The 19,555-nt window shown below is 41.4% G+C and overlaps 1 protein-coding gene across 1 annotated transcript in view; it reads left to right on the top strand.

The window, feature by feature from the left end:
- LOC145222770 (uncharacterized) overlaps positions 1 to 19,555 on the top strand; it is a 34,171-nt gene extending 14,616 nt beyond the window's left edge. Inside the window, exons 3-12 of the mRNA XM_080088970.1 lie at positions 5,708 to 5,818; positions 6,255 to 6,375; positions 6,444 to 6,788; positions 9,422 to 9,555; positions 11,151 to 11,949; positions 14,746 to 14,798; positions 14,977 to 15,074; positions 15,402 to 15,519; positions 16,550 to 17,290; positions 17,391 to 19,555. Coding sequence (XP_079945096.1) covers positions 5,708 to 5,818; positions 6,255 to 6,375; positions 6,444 to 6,788; positions 9,422 to 9,555; positions 11,151 to 11,949; positions 14,746 to 14,798; positions 14,977 to 15,074; positions 15,402 to 15,519; positions 16,550 to 17,290; positions 17,391 to 19,001 — 4,131 coding nt within the window. The 3' untranslated portion in view covers positions 19,002 to 19,555. The remainder of the gene's footprint in view (positions 1 to 5,707; positions 5,819 to 6,254; positions 6,376 to 6,443; positions 6,789 to 9,421; positions 9,556 to 11,150; positions 11,950 to 14,745; positions 14,799 to 14,976; positions 15,075 to 15,401; positions 15,520 to 16,549; positions 17,291 to 17,390) is intronic.

Below are 19,555 nucleotides of genomic sequence, written 5' to 3'. Positions count from 1 at the left end.
ACGTTAATATCAACACTGCGCCAGTACCGCCCGTGTGCGTTTCACGCTTCGTGGAGACAGATAAGCTGTTTTTTGAAGCCGCCTTTGCCCTCAGTAAGCCTTGTTTGCCTAAACAGGTTTATTGCATACCGTAGCCCTAACTTGACGCCGCATGACAAATATATTAGGCTTGATCACCTACTTTTTGTACTTTCATTTTTACCTTTTTGCCAATTTAGAGAAAACAGCTTGTGTCCGTTGTTTTCATTGAATAAAATTGGATGTCTGTAAAAAATCAATGAATAGTAGCTTCTATTGTGTAATATTTGTGCTTCGTTAGAAATCCCTTCAAATGAGGGTTATAAAACGCGTTCTTTGGGTTGTAAAATGTTACGTGGTCACGGCCACTCTCTTTAGTGACGCATAAATGGTTTCACAGGTGGCTTGTAGCTATTTGTGCCGTTACAAAGCCCTTTGGCTTAGAGCGCAAGCGCCGTGATCATCAGCTGTTATACCTCAGTAGTAGTAAGCCATTAATGAGCTTGTCCGTTGTTGCCTCACACAAAATTATGTAACTATTGTGGTTTTAGGTGTAAATGTAACAAAACTTTACTGACTCTAGAAATTGTTCGCCCACGCAGGCAACTTGGCCCGAAAATTCGACACGTCTCGTTTGGCATGTAAGAGGTTTTGAAAACAAAAAAGCAATTCTAGCTCGCTGAATTTCCCTTGGCAACCCCACCTGCAGCTGTGTGTGATTTTTCTTCTTTTGTTGTCCATTCGATTTGTTTGGGTGTTAAAAGCTATGTAGCCAGTCAAAATCAAACGAAACTTTATGATTAATTTAACCAATAAAATTTGTAAAATTGGGAAAAAACTTTGCGGAAAAGGTCAGTTAAGCAACGAATATGTAAATTGTATGTTTCGTGTGAATGTAAAACGAACCGATTTATTTAGAATCACCAAAAATAATTTTCTTTCAATTATCGTTTGCCTCGACCCGTAATTGGCGGGTGACACGTCATCAATCGATTTGGTCACCGCAAAAGGACATTTAGAGGTCAATACTTGATGTTCATCTAATTGACCGGAAATTAATTCATCAGAAGATTTCATCAAATCAACAAAAAATCGGCGCACAAATTTTTTTGAACTGCATTTTAAGTTGCGCTTAATACATTTTCTTAATCCGCTAAACAAGCCCTCCCTCTTGCTAATGCGATAAAACATTAAACCACAAGCGATGTGTGTAAGTCTATAATCCCCCGGCAAAAGGTTACGAACGATATTCCCGGAATTGTTTTCTGCTAATCCTTGTCGCCAACAGAAGGCTCGCTGTTTGCTCCCACGTCGCTCCTTCCCTTCTCATTTTCTTTTCGTTTCTCTTTTGTGCGCATTGCGCTCTCCAGACACTCGCGGGTCTGTGTCACCCCAAGCGGCGAAAATGATCCGGCGTTCAAATTGAAACTAATTGCGTAGATGTAGTAAATTCCGAGGATTAGACACACTTCAAAGCAAACAAGTGATTTGAAAATCGCCTACTATTGCAGGAAAATAACAATAATAAATTAAAAACATAAACAACTATACTATAGTTAAACAGAAAATGAAATCGGTTTCAAGATTGCGGTTTATCAAGTTTAATTTATTGTAGAGCATTGCCTTTATTAGCTGTTTGTAATCGCTTCGGGCGCCCATGTAAACAGCATCATTACCGCCTTTACTAAAACCGCAGTCTTTGTTACCTAGCAAAGAACTTTTAACATGTTGGTACGCATAAAACAAACTATACAAGCATCTGGTACTACGCCCTTTTCCCTCTTTGGCGCAGACCACGGCGGCTGTAACCCGATCCATTTCCCGGTAATTTTGCGAATTCTTGTGGTGTAACAGCGGCCTGTGAATAATTAATGATGCCCCAACTGCTTGTCGACCATGCAGATAACGTCCAACTGCTTAACCAGAACCGCGTCGATTTAACAAGCTCGCTGAGTTGAGTTTCAACCGTTAACTTAAATTTTGTGTCTTTGCCGTAGAATTCGCTCTAAAATTGCAAAAATTTCTTTTCATCTGACATTTTGCAAAGAGCTCATTTGGTTACGTTCATCATTCATTACCTTTCGTGTAACACTTACATTAACAGGCAACTGCATGTGAAAACTTAATATGTGCATGTGAAAAGAACACATTGATCTTCAGCGTCACTGTGGTTGTGTGGTATTTACTTGCCTCTTATCTCTGCAATGTAAATCCACTCGCATATATGATATAATTACGTGGCTTTGTCAAGATTAAGATTACAATTCCCGCATTTCAAAATGGCACGGGCGGGATGGGATTTTACAAGTGGCGATTTTCATGCCCATCTTGCCCACAAAGTATTGTAAAATAAATTGCACATTGTTAAGTGGATTCTTTTGTCCGCATGTTTTAATTTAAAGGCGAACATAACACATCTATTTTGAAAATATATTGTAAAGATTTATTGATGTACAAATTCTGTTGCGTTAAATATGTGTGTCGAGTTCTATTTTAATTTAATAGGAGTGTTCCAAAAACGTGCTGTAAACGTTTTTTGTGGTTTAATAAAGCGACCCAAGACTAATAAATAGTGACGCGGCAGGGACATCAAATAACCGTTTGAAAGCGGTGGTGTAAGAGAAGTTGGCGTGACTGAAACTTGAGTGAAAATTATCTGTGCTGTCGCTCGAATTTCAACAGAGCTATTTGCGTCGCCACTAGATCCTTATTTGTAAGTTGTGTGATTCGCCGTTGTCACTTTGCCTTGCGGTTACAATTTAATTGCTGCCTGCCACTGAAATGCTACCCGTCAGTTTGTTACTCACGTTTTTTAGTTACCTAATGGATACCAACCTCGATTTTGGTCGGTATTTATTGGAATAGTACTGTCCTTTTTGACATTAATTACAGCGCTATTCTTGTTACGTTTTTTGAAACCTAACAAACAACATTTTAGAATCACTTGCGTAAGTTTAGGACATTACTTTGTGCTACAGTTTTTTTAATTATTTAATTTTCATTTCCTACCCTTATCCGCCATTACTTATAGTGTAATTAAACATATCTGTATTGGAGAAAATTTTGAATCATTCTCTTAGTAATATACAAACTGTTTTAGTTTCAACTTGTAAAACAAAATTGGTAGGGTTTTCGATATTCGACTTTTGATATCGTTGAATTATTCAGACGTGCAGTGGCGACTGTGTGATAAAACCAGGCCGCTCAAACAAATCGGAATTGCTGAATCAACAGACGACAGGTGCTTTACCCGCGTGCATACACACACACGTAAGCACTGTCGCGCACAATTCCGCACACCCACAGCACCCTCATAAAACGCTTGTGTTGAAATACGAGATACGACCAACTCAGGTACTAAAAGATAACGACATTTTATGACACTATTCAAGCAAAGGGGTGTTGATGCTCAAATGTAACAAAATTATGTATTAAAATAAACCACGCAACTGCATAATACCAACAAATAAGTACATTGTTTGTAAGGTTTTTAAAATGTACATATTGAAATTAAACAACACATGGTTTAAGTTGGTGTCTTTTTATTTAATTCAACACTGTGTATCGAATCTTAGAGTTCCATTGGGGTCATTCGTTAGTTGAGTGTCTTGATATCACAGGCCTCCATTCGTTGTTGTTAAGCGAACGGGCTGCATAATTTATGCACACAGGACGGAAGAGCTGACTAGCTTTGTTAAACCGTGTTTTGATTACAACCGCTTATCGAACCACGGAAATAATTGTTCCTTCTGACAAACGTGATTCGAAATGCGATCGCAAAACTGGTACCACCACGTTGCTGTAATAATTATTTCCGCAGCAATTAATTTCAACAATTTCCTTGCCTACAGTTCCTTGCAAACTTTTTTTGCATTTGAAAGGTCGGAGATCGACCAAGGCCAATATTTAGCAAGCACCATTGCGCCGACTGTTCAAAGCCCCTCGGGAGAGCGGGCGCTCCTCTGTTGGTTTCTTTTATGCTCTCACTCTTCTCCTTGCACTCCTCGTAGGGGCGTATTTGTTTTCCCATCGACTTTGAATGGCTTTTGTTTGGTGACAGTGCTTGGGAGATGTCAAGCCATTGATTCGCTTTAGTGGACTGATAGTCGGTTGTAAAATTGTGAACAGGCGGCGTGTTGTTTAAATGTGGCGAATAAATTATGAGTTTGTTGCAATTGTAACTCGCATTTAAAAAAAAATATTTGCATGAAATCATTTTCGTTCTTCAGTACTTATGTGTCTCACAATTGAGAAAATATAATTATACTTTAATTATTTGGCACCAACATTTGCGTATTATCTCTTTGTTACCTAATGTCACATTAAGTACTTCAACATTTCGTGTTCTGGGCGATGTTTCACGTTGGGTCTGTTATAACTGCTTTGCGCTTTGGCGCCATCGTGTCGTAGAAGTTTTTATGTAATCTCCATTAGGTGGCAGCCCGTTGTTACAGAATATGCTAAACAAATTTGCAATACAAACAAATAAAAACAAGTAAATCAAAACCAATACTATCAAGTGGTCTCTTTATCAAAATTACGTTAAATGGTAGAAACTTCTATTTTCTTTGTTTTTGGAAGGTAGCAAACTTGCGTTTTTATTAGATAGCGCTCTGTTCGCAGACCAGACCAACATGACAATTTGTTATGACAAGAACACGTTTGGCGACTTGGTGGTTTAAGTTAATCCAATAGGGATAGGTTGGGTCATGTTCAATCGCGGTCAAGATTGTAATTTATTTCGAAATTAAGTTAAACATGACCAACGGCGTTTTAACAGAAAATAAATATAATGGGTTTGACATACAAGCAATATTGCGAGTATTTAATATTGGTACAACTAAAATTTTTGGTTTTATGTTCAGGATGTTGCAATAAAATCATTGTTTTTTTTAGACTTTGTAAAACTAATTTAAAATCAGGTTACCTAAAACCAGTCTTCTCTACTATGAGAATCTAAATCATTTACAAACAAGAGTAGCAAACCCTAAATCGTATGTCAATGTTCGCCTGAAACGTGACAATAACATACGTACAACGCGTGCATTACAATATACATACATAAAAACAAACCTTAAAACGTAACGCACTCCAAATCTCCAACCAACGTTAAACAGAAGTGGTGGGCAAACGTCGCACAAACAAAACGCTGTAAAAACGCCATAAAACCGCGATCCGTGTCTGTCGGTGGTCGTCGCGCGCGTAATAGAAGCTTGCTGACTTGAATTGCCCGCGAGATGATAGCGCAGGTCTCCAGGAACCGTGCACTTAAACTTGCTGCTTTTCCACGAATCGCGCCTGGAGTGTCTACGTAAACACCTATGGTCGTCTCTCGACCTCTAGTCGTCCTCATTTGCTGCACAATTGCCTTGTTTTGTTTTTTTCTGAGGCGTAACGACGCAATGGTGTTTTAGCGTTTAGAATTTTTTTCCGATTACTCGTTGGGTTAATATTAGCATGGGGAATAGCTATTGCATTACAACACATAACTACAATTTCCAAGTATTTTTGTATTCTGAAATTGTTTGTGGTTTTTATTGGAACTCATGAAAAACGAAAACCGTTAGTTAATGTGGATGTGCTAATCATTTTCGCAGAAAAAAATGATCTCTATGTATACGACCACAAATAATTTACGTAACTTTTTTTTACATATACGTATCTAACAGACGATTGATGTTTTTGGCAGGATGAAATGCTTGCGGTGTCAGACAAAATAGTGATGCGAACAACCGACCTGGCGTCATGGATCGTTGAACCAAGCGAGTGGAATTACGGAAGCCCCTTACTCCTTACCCCGGTAAATATTTTGTATATTCAGTACCCAACCTTAATATAAACAAGTTCTAATTTTAACAGGAGAAAATCCTTATGACCATTTTAATGTATTGTTCTATCGAATTAGGTGTTTGGAAATAGTTTTTTAAACTTAGATTTGACCTTCAAGAAACTTGTACTTCAATCTATCTTAAAAATAGAATCACCCAGCTCATTGGTTGGTGGGTGAACACTATGATGAAATTTGTTATGTTAAGACGAAATATTTATCTTTTTCAAAGTCTTAAGGACGGATGACTTACTGTTTTTTTTTCATAAACTTAAACCTTCAAGATCGATTGTACATGTGCAAGTACCCAGCACTGTGGAATATTATTAGGTTTCATGCTATTGGTTCAATTACCACGTAAATTTAGGTTGAAATTTATTAATTACAGCATTTTTATGTTTTACTTTAGCCACACAAGAATGGTGGTTTCAACCACCTCTCTGGTGCTCCCTTGCATCGCTACTCAATGCTCCATTCGTGCGTTAACATGAACGACATCAATGCCGAAAAACGGGCGCTGCTGCTGTCAAGTAAGCGTGTTTGGTGCTTACTTTAATTGCGGCTTTGTTTCCTGATCTCTAACGATGTGTTTTCCCAGAAAACGGCTACGGGTCACATTCGACCGGGAAACCGCAAAGTGTCAGCGGGCAAATGAGTGATCAAAACCCCGCCGATCAATCATCGAACTCCGCGTGCTGTGAACCACCCCGGCACAAGGCTGAGGTGGTGATGTTAAGCATGAACGCGTATTGTCGACACAAGGCATTGATGAAACGGGTTCAACACGTCGATCGGGACTGGTTGGCCCGACCTGGTGCCAAGACCTTCCTGACCGCGCTCGGCGCCGTGACGTCAGAGAACCCAAAAGCCCGCGTTGTTTTCTGCCGCGACACGTTCGAATACCCACAACTATTCGAACATGACCTCATATGTGAAGAGCTTGGTAAGCATTACATTGTGATAGATGATTTGCATTTAGATCAAAATGATAGACCTCAAAATGTTGGCAGACAGTTGTGTTGCATTACAGTGCGTAAAATATTGACCTCTCACCTAATATCGGTAAACTCAACACACTGAAATCATAACGATTCAGTGCGGTTTGGAAGTAAATGCGTGCTTGCCATTCCAAGAAGTAGTTGTCGCAATTTATAAAAGATTGTTGCTTGCCCTGGAGCTACCAACCCATAGCCGCTGGCGCTTAAAATGACAAGGCACGATGCCGTTTATATCCGATGTAAATTCGCGCCTCGCCAAGTGGGCCGACCTTGACTTACAAGAGTGGTGTGGCATGCAATTACCTTGGCGTAGGCATGTTGTTTTTCCACCTTGTGGCGCCTGTACACACTCACAATCACACAAATCGTAATCCCATTGTCTTTTGCTGACGCGTGAGACGTAAATGCGGGCATCGCTATTTTCGACCTTAATCTACACTTGGATCGGTCTTTCGGCATTTCACGTTGAGCGTTCGGATTAGCCGACTGAAGGCGCGATTCTGGGCAAAGCTATCGTCAAAGGGAGCCGTTTTTTTGCCCGCGGCTCGTTGCTTATCACCGCGAAATACCGGGAATCGCCCCGGAAATGATCTTGATAGCTCCGCGGGTAGGTTCTGCAGCTGTATGCGAAATTACCCGCTTGCTCTTGGGATATCGCATTGCGAAGGTTATTGGTTGGACGTGCGCCCTGTGTGGTTGAAAAACATGATTCAGGCGAGATTAACAAGTACAACCACGATCGGTTGTTATTAGTTTGTGGTAATAATGGCCTGGAAAATGTTAAATCAACCCCGTAGCATCATAGTGGTGAAGCACGACAAAAAAATAACAACATGTATTCAGAGAAATATTATTGTGAGCATAAATTTTAAAATATCAGTGAAATTCATATGCGTAGAAGGGTAAAACCCACTTTACCAACATATTTATGCATTTGGTGCGCAAAAACATAAACAAACGAATTATTTTTGATTGGAAAATATCACCTGGATTTGAAATGTCGCCATACCACACTACGCTGAATAACAGCGGAATTGTGCCACGACCCACATTTCACTCCTGTTCTGTATATTTTGCCGAAAACAGTTGCCTGTCTGCATTTCTCTACTCGGGCGGTTGCTGTGCCGAAATCCTACGTTGTCTCGACGACGTGCGGCCTTGGAGCGTATGTTTAGGTGAAAGTTACCGTTTTCAGCCTCCACACTCACGAATTTTAAACACGATTTCGATTTTACTGGCGCCCGAGGAAGCGTTTGGGCACCGTTTCCTTTCCCGCGTAACAAGTTGTTGATTATTACGAAATTTGCGATTTCTTTGTGCAAAAATCTTTGACCTTTATTTTGTACAACAAATCTTTTGTCGTGTCAAATTTAATAACAATATTAAAACTCCATAATGGTAAAATTACAAACACGTTTGGACCAATGCAGAACCAACTGCCTATAGACGTATTTGAAAACAAACAAACTAACAGCAAATTTAGTATTGCAGCAGGCAAACCTTTTTTTGCTCAATCTTTGCGACATGACCGTGCGGCTTGATTTGCTTGTCAGAAACTTGGAGAGACAAAATTGCAAATCGCACTACTGTGCATAGTCTGTACCAACTCCGAACACAATCGTGTCAGTTTGACTTTCGACGAAAATTAACGCCTGCTTGTCCCATACACTGCTTCGTAGCGACACCCTAACGTGGTGTTCCCCGGGCAATTTCCAGCGAAAGAATGGCCATAAATATCCCCTATTGACTCGTGTGCGTAACACCAGAGAGCAATGTTTGACATCTGCTTGCAACAGCAATTGTCTTCAGGAAATGCCACCCCGATATAATTCGCCTGCCGCGGCGGGAGTTTTCGTGTAAGGTTCCCGCGACTTGCGAAAAATTATTTGACAGCACGTCACCAGACCATTGTTACTTTCAAATTAATCGAGCGGTCTCCCTGTCGCAAACGATGTACATACCGGTTAAAAGTCTGATACAATTGCACGGATTCACCAAGAGGAAATCTGTCGACGCCTGTTCTTGTGGCAATATTGCTGCATCTTGTTCTATTATCTCGCTTTTGGCGTCATTAAGTTGGCATATGTTCTCAGATTTCAGATTTGCTGCGAATGCTTTGCAGCAATCGTTTCAAATTTACACTGCACTATGAAAATGAAAAAAAACAGGGACGGGATTAGGCATTGACTGATGTAAAATTAATTAGTGATGCGATATAGAATTTTATACAATTTTAAAAAATTTGATTATTTCAATTGGTTTTATGAAAATGAGAAATTCCAAGGTCTTTAAAATTTGTGTGGTTTTATCACACCTTTTCTACTATCATAAACACCAAAAATGGCGATTTTCAGTGTATTTCTGGTTGGTAAAATTCGTTTTTTAAATGCTTATTCTTTGTGCACCAACATCTTTCCCATTTTTGGCTGTCACTGGCAAAATTTGTGCTCTGAAACGATAAAGAACAAAATATATCGCTTTTTTTGTGTAATGTTGGATTGCCTATTACAAAATTACATTCTTTGTGTTAATTTGTGTTGGTAAAAAACGATGTCCAATCGCATATTTTCCATTACAGCTCCGGTCTTCAAAGGACGGCCACGAAAGAAGCCGAAAAAGAACGGTGCCGTCGGTTCCAAGTCGAACAACAAGAAAACATCAAATGGAAATCCTCGGGGAAGAAACACTGACAGTCCAGTCGACATGGCAAAGGTAAAAAAATACAAACAGTTGCTTATCCAGTGCGAATACAAATAACAGAACAACTGCATGGGGTATATTTCTGTCTTTTTTTGACAGTGGTTTTTAACATTTCGAGTAAATTGGATAACGTTATGAAATTCCCTCTTTTGGAGTGGTAACTGGCTTTTGGAGTGGTATTCGTGCCTGAGCACAGCCAAATAGTGTTTGCATGTTTATATCGATATAAAAAAAATTAAGTTGGTTTTGATTTTGGGAAAAGGTACTTGAATGGTTCGGCACCACAAAGGCAAAAAAACGTCACGACAATGTGGTAGCAATGTCTGTTAACTTTGTGTTGCGAGCCTAGCTTTTTGCGGCTTAGTGCTTGAAGACAGTGGCCATCTCACACATCGTCATTCGAGGCTTTCGCCGAATTCTCTCGGTTTCTGGTCACGAATTTAGTTTCTCCCCATACGATTTTGACCGCAGGCTGCGTTTTAACATTGGGATTAATCGCCTTCTGGCATCGACGGTCGCCGCCACTCGTCACATCGAGATCTTGTGTCACGAAGCTGATGCCCAAATTTGGCGCCCCCTATGAGACTTTTCCCACCGCAAATTTTGTTTGTCAATTTTTGCTGCACCATAGAAAAAACGCATAAAATTAGCACACTTTTAAATGCGAAGATAGATATTGTGTTCCTGTTTTAATTAATCAAAAAACAAACTTTAGAATTATTTTTCGGTTTTGTAGTGCTACACAAAAAATATTTGTTTTTGTGTAAAGCGGCGCAATATTTTACCACATGTGACTACACACACTAAAGTTTGCAATTTTCAAAATAAAATGGTAACAACAACAACCGATTTCAAGCCACGTGGGTTATCAATCCGATCGCATTGAGAAAGCAAGAGAGAAATATCCGTGACAGTTGAGGCTCCGGCCTTTTTCTCTTGCTCTCTCATTTGGCGCGCCGTCGCCTTTTCCACTTGATGTTTTGGTCTGAGACACGCTCACCAGCGATTTCTCAGAATTCGATTCTCGCTGCCTGAAATCGCTTCCACGAAAGTCGAAGGGGTGGCAAATTCGTCGAGTGCTGGTATCCGAAATCTTTACGGCGCCGACATTCAGGCCATGCTGTACAAAAACGCTATGTCATCATCTATTAGGTTTTAAATATTGGGGATTAGAGCTTAAAGGTCGATTAGTAAAAATTACCTGAGATTTTGGTGCCAATAAAAGAAGCCCTAGGGCAAAATGTCACGAAAATTCACTCTTGTGTTTTGTCGTTTGTAGTTTTACTTTGTTTAACGTGCATCAATAAAACCCCCTATTTTTTCGTTTTGAATTCACTTAATCGCTTTATGAGGTCATCGTCAATGAGCACCCTTGTTGAGTAATGTTGTGATGACGCACACCGTGCGAGTACTCAACAAAAACGCGGTCAAAATCAGCGTAAAATCATTCGCAATGTTGCGTCAATCACGCGCATTCGAGTGCTCCTGTCCTCCTATCCGCGAGAAACTCACGCAGGAGCATCGCGCGGCGCTATTGGTGGCAGCGATGCGCGACAACCCGCATGTGTTAACGCATTTCCGTAATCTCGCTTGTCGTGTTTGGGCAGCTCGAAGTCGATGCGACGACCCCGACTCGCCGAAGCAGCAGCCGCCGAAGAAGCAAGCGCAAATCGCCGCAGACAATCGCGTACGAAGACCAGTTTGTGCCGTTCTTGGTTAGATCGTCGAAGAGAACACGTCGAACACCTGTCCGCACACCAACACCGGTTGGCGAGTCTGGTATTGAGAAGGAAGATTCAGGTGCTGGATCGAGCCGCGGGTTGATTACAGCCGCCACCGTCGCGCAGACAGTCGATGTGGTTGCAGAGTCGTCAGCGTTAGAAAACTCGGCGGTGGGAAGAAGAAAAACAAAAGCAAGGAAACGTTCTGGTCGTCGATCGTCCGTGACAGCTCTTAATATCGCTATACAGAACAGTTTGCTGGAAAATCACAAGCCGGTCTGGCCGTCTGAAAATACTGGATTATCAAAGAAAAAGACTTCAAGTTCTGTTAGTTCTTCAAGAAGTGCAAGTCCATCGACAGAGTTATTACTAGCTTCGCATTCGCCATCAAAAGCGCCTTCGCCGGCCGAGTCATCGGTCTCATCGGCGTCATCGACGCACAGCAACGACGTCTATGCATCGTCGTCCCCGTCGTCTTCGCCGATCAATTTTCTGACGCACTCCGCCGACGAGCAGGATAAAAGTGGAACTTCATCGCCCTGCCCAGGCGCGGAACTTTTCTTGCACGGACTAATGGATGGCAAAATCCCGGAGAATAAGAGCGCTTTTCTCGATAAGCTCTACCAGTTTATGCGCAAGCGGAATACACCGATCGGACGCATTCCGTCACTGGGATTTAAGAAATGTAAGTTTTTATTTTTCACTAATTCAAATATGCGATTTTGTTGTAGGGTTAAATTGTTAACCAACTTTAACGTGAAATTTAAAAAGGTAAGTGTATGTCGCAATTTGGGTTTCTAATTTGCTTGCTTTTTGTTAAAACTTAAGATGGGTTATTCAAAACTGTTTCTTTTTTCGGTTTAAAAAATAAGGTTTTATATAGGCCCAGATTATATTATCGCTCTAAATGATGTTTGACCTATAAAATATACAGACATAAAAACGTGTACATAGAAATATCACCACTTCCTAGAAACTGAAACTTTCCCATGATATAACGGTATTTCCCTGTCGTCAAGTCTAGGTAAAAACACCTCTTGGCATTATATAATTTGCCTTGAGATCGGCCTGAGATTAGTTCACGGGAAAATGCTGCGATAAAACGCAATAACGGCAAAGTGTTGTGCAGAGAGCTGCCTAAGACCGCGTGTCTGATTTGCATAAACGTGTGAGCATGAAATCGGTCAAAATTCCGAACACCTTTGCTATTTCAAAATGTTAGATTTCTGGCCATTCCTTCCATGTTCGTTGATATTTGGCCTAATGTTGAATGGAGTACGTGACATTTTCATGTATACTGTAATTCACCGAAAAGGTAAAAAGCTATTCATCGCCGTGTAATTTGAGACCTTTTCACGTGAAAAGTATGTTTAGGGGAATTTTATAAATTGATTTTATGCAGTTAAATGTTTCTTTTTTTCTCGAAAACGATTTTTAGTTGAGAATAAGTAACTTAACCGCTAGCAGATTTTTCATGCGTTTTATAAGTTAAGAAACAAGACACTATCGTGTAAAAAAGAATGGAAAGAATAAACCTATTAGGGATAGTGTCTGCACTAAAAACTCGAATGCGTCTTTCCGTTATTCGATCATATCGTGGTTTGTAACCTAACAACCGTTGTCATGTCAGCTGATGTGCGTGCTGGAACGAACGTTCAATTCCCCCTTCCATGTTTTCGTGTAATCTTAGTGTGAAAAAATGATAATACCCTTAAAAACTAACGTTTTGTGTTTTCAAATTAGCGAAAAGCAAAATCCCTTTAATGCCTTTTTTGAAATACCTATTGTATTGGAGTGCCATTTTAATACGTTATTCAGGTCGCGATGTTTACGATTTTGAGATTGCAAAACAGTCCGCTTTCAAAAGGGCATCGTGAAATGCTCAATTTGACATTTTAACACAACCCACGCATCGCAAAGCATTTTGGCGCAGGTACATCTTTGCACAAATAGCTCGAGTGTGTTACAATACGTGCAGGTGATTGACGCCGAGTGCACTTTACAGCAAAAACGTTAATCGTTAGCGGTCTCGCTAAAAACGTGAAGCAAAAGTTCGATTCTCGTTCAAAATAGCGCAAGTCACGGCCTACTTTGAACGATGTTATTAAACTGAACTTTCGATTTGATTAGGTCACATCTGCTGTTGTTGTTTTCGGTTGTTTAAAATAATTTCAAAACGTTATTTAAAGATAACGGTAATGGGTTTTTGCGTTACCAAAGTATCTGTTTTTCCCTTCAGTCGCTTATATAGTAAAACACACGATTTGTTACACTTGAGGTCGCGTAGTTCCAGCTACTTTGTGTGGATTCTATCTTTGTTTAAAATCGGCTATGGAAACGATTACCGTATTTTACGGACCATAAAGCGCACCCGATTATAAGGCGCACTGTCAATAAATTGCTTTGATTAGTTTTTTATACATAAGGCGCACCGGGCTATAGAACGCAACGTATTTTAAGGAGTATGGGTTATAAAAGTTTACTTGTTACGTAATAAATTTAAGCAAGTCACAATAGTACAATGAGCAAAAGAAAAAATACCCTAGTGAATATCCCAGTTGCTTTTACCGTAGTTTATTGTGTACGACGATGGTTTATTTATATAATAATAGTATCGGTACTGGTTTTGAGTGTAAGCAATAAAGCACTACTTGATCCATACATTAGGCGCACCGGCTTATAAGGCGCACGATCAATTTATGAGGAAAAAGGATTTAAATTGCGCCTTACGGTCCGTAAAATACGGTACATTGTTAAACAATTTAGGTAAAAAATATTTTGTTTGATACACTGAAGCGCAATAAATATCACAGCAGCGTTTCACAGCTTTGATATAGGCGTCAACATATCGGCAGCTTTTCGCCAGTTCGCCTAGAATCTGTAAACAGACAGAGAAACACGGCGGGGTTGGTAGCAGATGTTTTGCTCGCATTCGCAACGAGGCTTCCCGGATCTGACTCATGCAATTCTGTGCGATGTATTGTGTTCGGGACCCGAAGCTCATCGAGCGAATAACGCAAGCACAAAGCACGGTTACAGCATTCGAGCAATTTCGTCGAAAAGTGTGGAATCGCAGAGTCCGTCCGTGTGCAGAATAACACACAACGTCCCCGTCTGACGGAAATATCGTTTCAGTACGGCGCCCATATTACAAGAGTATTCGTCCTGTTAGATAAGGTTACACGCAAACTTCGGAGTAACAATTTACAAACCCACTTTTTCTCAATTTTACACTGCTGCTGTAAGGGAACGTTTTAAATGGACTTTTTGGCGTACCACAGAATGGTATTATATATAATTCGGGTCAACTTTTGCGGTGTTTCAAAACTAAACTCGCCCCAATTTCAAAAATGTATGCAAAAATTGAAACTTGTAATCATTAAATACTTTGGTGAAATTTACGAAGTCATGTAAACAATGTATATATATTGTATGTTTGTGGAAAAAAGGACAGAGTTTAAACGTTTTCTTTTCTTTGCAGTGGATTTGTGGGCATTCTTCAAACTCTCCCAGGAATACGGTGGATATGATATGGTAAGTTTATCAGCATTTGTGTAACTGTATAATTTCCCATAGTGTCCCAAATTAGCACACAATTGAAACATAATACAGTCCACATCAACACACGCTCTTTAAAGTTAAGTTTCTCGTTGGTTTGTAAGGAGCACTTTGAAACATGACAGAAATTACAATTGTGTTCAACTTGTTGCAGGTCACGGCAAAACGACTGTGGAAGCATGTGTACGACCGTATGGGAGGAAACCCATCATGTACAAGTGCTGCTACGTGTACAAGGAAGCACTTTGAAAGGTGGGTAAATTCCATCCTGTGTCATTATTATGTCATTTGTTTTGCAATGTTGTTGAAAATTGTGCGCCATAATAAAACGTTTGCTCATCAAAAATCCAATTACTATACGCTTTTACCATAAACGAGGCCAATAGTCTTGGCTAATGCCTATGTCTTTAGTAGTACACTTTTAGAGTCTTCTATGTTTCTACAAATGTAACATAACGTTATTTTTTAAACGAAAACTTCAGTGATATGAGTGGGCCGTGATTGCATATTGGAAACTAAAGTTTATAATTTCGAAAGCGCATGCGAAATGAGTTACCATATTTAACCTAACATTTATAGACTCCTACTCCCATTCGAGATGCACCTTCGGCAGCAGCTACGTAACAAAGAACCGGAAGCACGGGAGCACCGCAATAGCGGAAGTGACGACAGTACGACTGGAAACGCGACCAACGAGGTAAACCGAGTGCTGACGTGTTTACGCTATTGTATTGTATTATGCTAGGGTGGATATGTAAGATATATTTGTTGAATTGCTGTTTTGTATAGGAATACTATTTAAATAGGTGTAATTGTTAAATGTCATTGCATACCGATTTATGAATTACTACCTTTCTTTAATTTGCTTTTTATGTGAGCAAAATTATCAATTTAAGTTTGGTTAAACGCAGCTTTGAGTGATAAAGTAAAAAAAATCCGTAAAATCAAATGCAATAAATTTGTTTTCATCTGTATATCACAACTAAGCTACTTTGTTCAACGAAGAGTTTTTATCAAAGTTTAAAGTCAAAACACAGGGAAAAGCACTGACTGCAAATTTTAACCGATATAACTTCCCTTTAAAATGAATAAATGCGAAAAATTTTTCCCCAATTTAATTTTATTCGCAACCATTCGTGAAAGTCAACTTTCGAAAATCCGTAGTATCGCATTCTCATCCTAATCCCGACCACATTCTGTCGTCTACAATCAGCTACAAAAAGTGGCGAGCTTGGCTTTCGCGATATCACGCTGTAAGTCGTGCCTGGCAACGGCTAAAAATAGTGCGGGCAAATTATCGCACAAACCCGGGCCTCTACCTGTGAGCGCTATGGAATCGCGTCGTGACCAATTATTTTTATGTTTCTCGAAATCGAGCGTCTTCGCCTATCGCTTCCGACCGCTGTGGCTGGTGTTAAAGTGTGTTGAACTTGTGACGTTGGTTTGATCACTGGAAATATGTTGTGGCATATTTGAAGAAAACCTTTAAAGCACAGCGTTGTAAACAATGTTTTTTAGCTGACTTGAAAGTAGAGGATGTTTTTGGCGATTTTCGAGTCAGGCTAGCGTCTTCAAACCTCAGAAATTATAAACCGTTGTCGAACTATCTGACCTAGTAAACACTTTAAACAACAATTCGTGCTTCAGTAAATATTACCTCACTCCACTTATCGCAATGCTTCAAAACACGACCGTAAATACTTACGTATCAATATGTTGTTTTTTAGCACCTGTCGTCGAAAGAAAGCAACATTGTGCAGCGTGCCTACAACGGTGACGCATATTTTATCAATGGCGCCAAAAGCAAGGTTGGCACGCCGCCAAAAACCATTCCAACCAAAGTTACCTCACCTGAGAACGGATACCATGACAGCAAAGATGCGGAGAGCAAATCTTTCCCAATCGTTTCCGACGAAAAACCTTCTGTGTCCCAAGTGTCGAGCAAGCCATCGTCCTTCGTCAAGTTTGAGACGCTGGCGCACAACGTCATACGCGAGGAACTCCTGACGTCACGGCCGAATGACGTCATTCGGCCTGCTAAGGCATCGTCGCCTGAAGACCTCTCTGCAGGCCATGGAATGAAATTGGACACCAAAGAGGATACGAAAGCCAAGCTCTCGCCACCTCCACCAATCAACGTCACATCACGCCCGCCTACATCATCAACATCACCTGTGACGTCATTAAACGGTGCGCAATACACTAGGGCGTCGGTTATAGTTGGTACAAGTCGAATGCCACAGCAACAACCTTCTGATGCCCCCTTCCGATCTATGTCGATTCCAACCAGGACTTTCTGCCCCCGAATGTCGAACGCCCCGCCCCCGTTTGTGCCAAAATCGAAACCGACCCTTCCCCTCCCGGAGCACGGGAAAACCCCTCCAGGTCCGAGCATTGACTTGACACGACAACCTCCTCCCCCAATCGACACTTCACCATCGGACAAGTTTTCTACATCAAGGTTGCAGGTAAAAACTTGTTTTACTTTTGCCGACTGTAAAATTATGCTTAGTCAAACGATTTAATCCCTTGTCATGCTGATATGATCAACTTTTTTGTATGTTACAGAAACGGCCTCATGACGATCATCACCTCCCAGTCTCTACTTCCAACCCGCGAACTATTTCACCATCCAGTCCTAAACGACATCGAACCGAGATCGCTCAATCGAGGGTCATGCCTCCAAGTGCAAGTCACGGTCGCTATGATATTCGAAACCTTATGGCCCTCGATGATCAAAAACTCGAAGATGTTTACAAGCCGATGGACATTAAATCGAGCTCGTATAATTACAACCAGCAGACCAGCAACCATCATCGGCATATGCAATCTAACTTAAAAGCCGAACCTCCTGTTCTTTTATCCCCTCGACTAACCCGAATACCTCCAGAAGCGAGACAACCAAGACCCAGCTTCGTGGATCCGCGACGCCTTGATGAGTCTCAACGTCCTGTGATAAAACCGGACGCTCGTAGAGGCGCTGAGCCCAAGCGACCCATGAACGGTTTCCCGGTAGCGCGCCCAGGCGTCGACGGGCGAATGCGCCCAGTTTCCCCGCCAAAGCGCATCGAGCTGCCACGGGAGCAGCAGCAGCAGCCACGCAAAGGGAGCTATTACCGCCCACCCAATGGAATGATTGCTGCCAGTAGACAAATGTGGCAACAGAAAGAGCAATCGTCGCCGAGAGACACCCCGAATCGTCCTCAACATAAACCAACAGACAGTAGAAGTCCTGTAATCACAAATGGTGTGAACCATAGTGCGGAAAAGAGTAAAATCCAGTACGTGCCTCGAACAAGAAGTCCACCCCAGCCTGAGCAGCGACCTTACTCTAAAGAACCGCCTCAGACGAAGCCATTTTCCAGTTCTTTTTCGGTCGATCGCTTGACAGCGGATACGCGGAATATTAAGCTTCATCCTAACAACAAACCACAGCACTCATCAAACGATAACAAACCTCGTGTTATGCATTCATCCCCCGAAACCCCTCAGCACCCATCACACGGGTACATGAAACCGATGGAGCGAAAGCTAAATCAGCCTCAGATAGACCCTTACAAACTTCCGAGACGTCCCGAAGTCCGACCGGAATATCAGGAGCCTTTAAAACGCCCATCAGCCGGCCCTCAAATCTCGGTTCCGCGGTCGCCCTGCAAGGATAACGGTGCAGCCGCTTCGGCGTTTTTATCCAGTCTTCCACCGTCAGTGGCCAACACACCGAAAATGTTGGAGCACGCTCTGCAGGAGGCCATGAAGTCCGTGGTCACCAATCCTCTCATGCACCCCGAACTACAAGAAGCCCTGTTGCGACAACATATCGAGAAATCGCAACAACAAATGCGTATAATTACGCATCAGGAACAACAAGCTGCGGCGGCGACACATTTAGCCCGGGCAGCACTGTTAAGCAGCCACATGCGTCCTCAAGACCCGGCGGCGTTAGCGATGTACCAACAATTGGCAATTCGTCAAATGCAGGAATCAGCCAGTTCAGGATCATCCTCCGCCAAACTTCAACATGACTTACACGACTTGGCTCGTTACGGGGTTCCCGCCTTTACCAGTGTTCCCGGTCAGATTCCTGGTGCAATCCGCAACGCTAGCTTTGTCGCCGCGCCGTTACCGCATTTTTCGAACGACGTCGGTAGTCCTTATTACCCGTCGTATGCGCGACGATAGCGGCGTTAGAGAGCCTTTCTTATTTTCTCTTTTCCTTGATACAGTTCACAACGATATTATATCTCTATTATGCCTGACAGTTGCTGCTATTACTTGCTGTGATTCTACGTACATACTGTACTCCCGCCACCCTCCTCGTATCCGATCCACTAGTGAACAAAAGTGTAATGACGTCAGCGTGGTGTGACGTCACGCCACTGTGCAGCCAACTGTCATTCCAATACGTATTAGCGATCAATTTGTGTCGCACCTAAATTCAGCGCCAGATAAATTTGAATCTTCGGTGCAGCGATGGAAAATTTAGCCCAATCATCATTAAAGTGCGCAGTCACGATTTCGTCGTATAGGTATGATTTTGCCGCGGCAAATTTTATGGAAGTTCTCGTGTTTTTTGTTTGTTTCGCTTGTTTCAGAAGTCTCGCGCGATTTGTGTGCATTGAAGGTATAACGCCAAGTTCGAATGATAATTTGTTTGTTTTCCATTTTTCCTTTTGTCACTTTTCGATATTTGTTTGCCGAGCTTTCTGTGGGAAACCAAGAACTACGATAAATTA

Source organism: Phallusia mammillata, chromosome 4, assembly GCF_965637545.1.
Source record: "Phallusia mammillata chromosome 4, kaPhaMamm4.hap1.1, whole genome shotgun sequence".
Taxonomy (NCBI): Eukaryota; Metazoa; Chordata; class Ascidiacea; order Phlebobranchia; family Ascidiidae; genus Phallusia; species Phallusia mammillata.
This window is presented reverse-complemented; position numbering and strand designations above follow the sequence as displayed.